The sequence below is a fragment of the Rhinoraja longicauda genome, chromosome 20, assembly GCF_053455715.1.
Source record: "Rhinoraja longicauda isolate Sanriku21f chromosome 20, sRhiLon1.1, whole genome shotgun sequence".
In the NCBI taxonomy this organism is placed as follows: domain Eukaryota; kingdom Metazoa; phylum Chordata; class Chondrichthyes; order Rajiformes; family Arhynchobatidae; genus Rhinoraja; species Rhinoraja longicauda.
The window spans coordinates 17,747,757-17,753,809 of NC_135972.1; the positions used below are offsets into that span (position 1 = coordinate 17,747,757).

Genomic DNA, 6,053 nt, shown 5'->3' on the forward strand with positions numbered 1-6,053 from the left:
CAAAGGCTGAGCTTGTGTCCTTGCAGAGCCTGCCCTGATATTGGTATATTATTCTAGAAAATCTTTGTTTGTGTGCTATCCAGTCACATCATATACCATTGAGTTACTCCAGTATTGTGTGTCTATCTTTGGTTTAATTCAGCATCTGCAGTTCCTTCATACACACGTCATATACCAGACTTGAGTACCATCAAGCTATACACAAGTACAAGTAGTAGTACAAATCTTCCTGCCAGGAACATCCACTGTAGCGCTGGAGGATCTGTCATGTTAGAATGGACATCCTGTATGTGAGTGGAAAATTGTCTGCCCCTGAACAAGTCGGCAACATTTCTGCACTGTGTAAGAAAATTGAAAGTGGCCGACTGTTCCAAAAAGCAGCATAAAATTCTCTGAAACATGTAGAGAAGTCCAGCTAATATTTTTTCTCAACAACTAAGTGGGAAGTGGGGTGCTGTCCCTTATTTGTGAAATACAAGCTTGGCAACACTCGTTTTGAAGGCCCACTTGATTAGAGGATATCCCACCTGCAGATAATGTGATCTACCAGACTTTTGAGGCGCTATGTACCCTCAGGAATGATGAGTGCTGCTGTGAAGAAAGCACCATTCTTCGGTTGCTGAGAAAGTCCTGGTGGTGTCTGTGCTTCTGCCCTGAAGGGCAGACAAATGAGCTGTCACTTGAGACCAATGTCTGCTGTTTCTGTAACATACATAAGGGAGCCTGCAAGTGTTAGTAAGTTTCACCACCTTTGCAGAGCTTGTGCTGTTTCATGTCCCCCAAAATAAAGGAATTTTTAGCCCGCTGTTTTATATTTTTAATCTCATGTTTGTGTAATTAACTAACTTGATTTATTTGAAACTAAATTAATTGGTGGACTGCTACTATCTCCCTTGGCACAAAATGCCCAAGTGTTCAAAAAAATTCTCAACTTCCAGTTCTCTTTCAAATGCAATCAATAATGTGGCTTCGTAAATGAATGTAATACCTTCATTTGACAATGTGCTGTGTTTTAAAAATCTGATTTGCACTTAACTAAATGTAAAAGTTCCATTTGTTACAGTGGGTTCTATCTGCTATGGGTGACTAATCAGTCTCATCCTGTGCATTCTTTAATCGTCTGCCTGGATATAGGGAGAAAGCAGGCACAGGTTACTGACTGTAGATGATCAGCCATGATCACAATGAAGGGCCAAATGGCCTCCTCCTGCACCTATTTTTTATGTTTTCTATGATTAATTGCCCCCTAATTGCTTTGCGTTGTTTGATGTTAGTTGGCAGCACAATTTATGTGGCAGAGAAAGCAAGAGCTTTGACAGTAACATTTCCTGTGTTTGTGTTACAGGTTGACTGGGTTCAGTGCGATGGAGGCTGCGACGATTGGTTCCATCAGGTGTGTGTGGGTGTCTCTTCTGAGATGGCAGAGAATGAGGATTACATCTGTACTACATGTGCCGGGCCAGTGCCTCCTGGCATTAGAGCAGCTGGGCTGCCTGGACCATATGCAGGCACGTCGTTCTTGGAAGATTCGAAGGACAGCAGCTAGTCCCATGCCTTTTATGGAAACTACTGTCAAGCTCTTGGGCTGAAAGGCGACTCCTGTCAGAACTGACGTGATCAGAAAACCCTTGCACGCTGCATTTTTAAGGAGGAACATGAAACATGGTTAAGATTAGGATTGCGAAACTGCTGTCAGAAACACCTCTCACACTTCATAGTGTTTGAAAAGACACCTGTTTGGATTTGGGGGAACCTGTGGCACAGGAATGAGTGGAGGAATAGTCAAGTTGAACAGGCAAGTTGAAGTAGTGAGGGGAAGCCACTGTGGCTTCTGTTATACATCCCCATCAGGCATGCACAATCCCTTCTCCAGCTCAAGAAAGAAGGCCAGAATTTAATTAGTTTTAAGTCCTTTTTTGGTAACAATTTTTAATTATATTGGGGTTTGAAGTTGGACTTTGTTGAATTTTTCATACTTTGATGAGCTTTAAAGCAGGCCCTTTATTTAAAAGTGTAGGACATCTTGCGGTTTAGTGTTGGCAGCTCTTAACAACTGTAAAGTACTTTTCTGCACAACTTGGACTCTGTAATTGCATAACCAAGTAGACTATACAGAGATGCTACTATGTACAGAGTGCCCTTGTTGAACAAGGGACCAATAATACCTCTAAACAGTTCACAGGTGAGATCACAGTTAACGGCATACGTGCACCAATTATGCCTTCTGACCCAGCTAAACTAAAGAGGACAAACATATTCTTCCTAATTCCTCAATGATTTTAAGTATTTATGCTTGTTTTGCTGTAAAATACTAAGCTGTAAGACTCTGTCAATGTTTGTTTTTATTTATCAATTTTTTCCCTTATAAACTTATTTGGCAGGGTGGAGAATGTCAGTTTTTCTGCCTATGTAATGTGTAGCAAGATATAACCTCTATCCAAGTCTGAGGATTAATCACTTGTTGCAAGTTCAAACCAATATAGCAACTAAAACACCTGGTGGATTTCCATTTTTTGTTGTAAAATTTAATTTGTTTTCTGAAAATGGGAAGAACAAAATGTACATCGCACTTGAATCATTTGGCCAGTTGCCTCCAAACTGATGCTAAGAAGTCTAACTTTTTGAATGTAGAATTTCTTTCATGTGGGTTTTGTCTCCATTTATTCAAATTAAAGGGAGACATGCTTTTGTACATTTAAACAAGTTCCATTTAATGTCAGAGCTGGTACTTGTGCGAGTGCCTATTTATTCTGAGTGCTGGTCAACATCATATCTCTTTCATTCCCATTAAACATCATATCCAACTGCGCATCATGAAGCAGAACAACAGAATTTTTGTTCCAAAGTAAAAATCAAAAATCAACATCAAACTCTCTTGGTTTAGTGGCTACTTTTTCAGAAACAGTAGAGTTAATTTCTGTTTCTGTTCTGAACTTACAGGTGTAATATGTTAAACTTGTCTAAACGTGCAAAGAATGATCAATTTTTGTCTTTGACAGACTTGATGTGTGTATCAGATAAATGAGTTGCAAATACTCTGTGCACCAGTACCTCCAAATAATGCACAATTGAGATCACATTTAATGCCCTAGTTATCTGTTTGGATTCAGTTGAGCGTTCCTTCCTGTTGAATCTGATCAATTAGTTTGGTGGATCTGTGAGGAAGTATTTGCTTCAAATGTTTTGTCACAACAGTTTTAATGAGAATCTAGACAGAGACATCATAGCTGGGTAAAGCACACCCAGCTTTTACCCTCTTCAGAGTGGCATTATTGCAAACCTTGTAGCGGATCAGGTTTTGTTTAGACCTAATCTGCAGTGAAGCAATGGTCCTTTCAGATATCACTTGCTTAAATGCCTGAGAATGTAGGCTCATTCTCCTTATTCCTTCGAAAGAGACAGTTATTGATTCAAAGCATTATTGTTTCACCACAGTAACCTCTGCCACCTCTTCCATCCTGCTTATTAGGTATTGGAAAGAAAACAGTGCCGGAGAAACCCAGTGGGCAGTATCTCTGGAGGATATGGATAGGTGTCTTTCAAGTCAGGACCCTTCTTCAGACTCAATGAACATATAATATTAGATGGGGTAAACATATAGATTGCTTTGTTATGAGGAAAGATTGCACAATACAGACTTGTACAGACTGGAAACTGAAGAAAGGTCCTGACCCAAAACATCGCCTATCCATGTATTCCAGAGATGCTGTCTGACTCGCAAAGTTGCTCCAACACCTTTTTATAAACGAGCATCTGCTGTTCTTTATTTCTACTTACTGGGTATCCATCTACTGCAATGATAAAAATATTCAAAGGTTCTGCATCAACCAACTTTTAAGAGAGTGCCAAAGACACTCAACCCACTGAGAGGAACATGGGACAACACAGGAATAGACCCTTCGCTCCACTATATATATATCGGTCTGAAGAAGGGTCTCGACCCGAAATGTTACCCATTCCTTCTCTCCAGAGATGCTGCCTGACTCGCTGAGATACTCCAGCATTTTGTGATACCTTCGATTTGTACCAGCATCTGCAGTTATTTTCATATATATATAATATATATGATCACTCATTTAAGACTGAGATAAGGCAACATTCTATATGTATATACATATAGACTTGCCTTATCTGAGTCTTAAATTAGTGATCATTTACTTTTAAATAGTCATCCCTGTTCTAGATTCGTCCACATCACTGCCATAACCTGCAGGGCTGCAGACCCAGTGTTGCGAGTAGGATTAAGCTGGGGAACTTTTCTTCATTGCCATGGGCCCAATAAGCTGGTGGCCTGTGTGTACATATTTTCTATGGTTCTCTGAACTTATTGGCCCCTCAGTGTTGGGTGTTATCTGAACTTGATTGTCACAGTGTGCCTTCTCTTCACTTCATTGCTTCAGATTCTGTGCTCTCCGAGCTACGTGCTCTTTGAACTTGATAACCTGCTCTGTGTTCTCTTGGTGTAAACTTTCTCTTTATACCATACCACAGGGTGCTTCTTCCTGTCCTTGTGCATTATCTATCCATACTCACCTTTAGATTTTACTAGATGCTTTTAGTTAATATTTTAAAAATATTTGCATCCACTGGAGTAGTTTTTAGATATTTCCATCAACGGTATGCTGGCTGATGTGCATTCAGTGCTTGTCAGGTGCAGGGATGTCAGATGGCACAGCTTTCCACTCCTGGAGAGTAGATGTGAGGTGTGAGGACTATAGGCTGCATGTCTAGCCAGTGGTCCAGGTCGATCCATGTCTACTTCTTCTGAATGCATGCTTGAAATATTTATGTATCTCTCGGCATCTGCTGAACTCATTGTGTACATCATCTCCATGTCCCACGTTTTGCTGAACACAGTGATAAACTCCATGTCTACACACAGGTGAAATCACCTTGTCAGTGGATTGAATGTTGTAAGACTGGGTTTCACTGAGACTGCTGAATGCGAGGTCAAATATCTCTTTCGTCACTGATCGCGTGTATTCCTTTCACTGCACCTATTTCTTTTAGGGGTTTCCTCTATTGGTCTCTGCACCTGCTGATGTAAATATCTCTACTTGTCTCCGTCTGCTAAACTCAATATGTAAATCTGTATCTCAGTGTGCATATTGAACAAAACTCGGTAAGACTTCCTGTTACTGTCACCCACTGCATCTGCTCATCAGTGCAAGCATTGGCCCCTGTCTCTGAACTGTTGGTGTACTATCCTGCCCTTAGTTTCCTGGTCTTTCACTGCTTTTGAATGTCTCATGGACTAGGTTGTCTTGATCGTGTCACTGCATTTATGGAGCTTAATATAATTTCCTCTTCTGTATATTACCGTGCTGGCAGGATGTAAGGTGCATGTCTGTGTCCACAGAACTTTTGCTCTAAACTTCCTGCATCTCATTGTCTGCTGAATTTGGGCTATAAATGTCCTTGTCTTATCACATTTGCTAAACTCAAAGGGTATGTTTTCAAAACAGTTACCCATGGGACTTGTTTTTCAGAACTGGAGTCTATGAACAGCTTAATCAAAATCCACGGTCACACTAAATACTGTAAATGCCAGAATCCTGAGTAAAATCAGAGTGCCAGAGGAACTCAGCAGGTCAAGCATCATCTGTGGTGGAAAATGGATAGATGACGTTTCAAGTTAGGACTCTTCAGCATTCTGAACAGTTCTTAAATCTGATGTAAAGGTTCCAACCCAAAATGTCATCTGTTCATTTCCCTCCCCAGATGCTGCCTGTTCTGCTGAGTTCCCCAAAATCCATAAACATCTTGTTCCAATTTGCAAACTATCTGCCAGCCATTGTTACCTTTCGTGAAGGACAAATGCGCCAGTGATAAGACACCAGCATAACCTTGTAGTGACTTGTAACCGAGTTAGGACCTCTCACAACCCAACGCAAAAGGGCATACCTTTAGATGAGGAGGAATTTCTTTAGTCCGAGGGTGGAGAATCTGGAATTCATTGCTGCAGATGGCTGTGGAGGCCAAGTCATTGGGTATTTGTAAGGTGGAGCTTGACAGATACTTGATTAGTACAGGTGTCAAAGGTTATGGGGGGA

At 40.8% G+C, this 6,053-nt stretch overlaps 1 protein-coding gene across 3 annotated transcripts in view; it reads left to right on the plus strand.

The window, feature by feature from the left end:
- Positions 1 to 2,815, plus strand: part of kdm5a (lysine demethylase 5A) — a 132,270-nt gene extending 129,455 nt beyond the window's left edge. For all 3 annotated transcript variants that reach the window (XM_078417052.1, XM_078417053.1, XM_078417054.1), the window contains one exon: positions 1,346 to 2,815. In XM_078417052.1, coding sequence (XP_078273178.1) covers positions 1,346 to 1,546 — 201 coding nt within the window. In that variant the 3' untranslated portion in view covers positions 1,547 to 2,815. The remainder of the gene's footprint in view (positions 1 to 1,345) is intronic.
- The last annotated feature ends 3,238 nt before the right edge of the window (positions 2,816 to 6,053 follow it).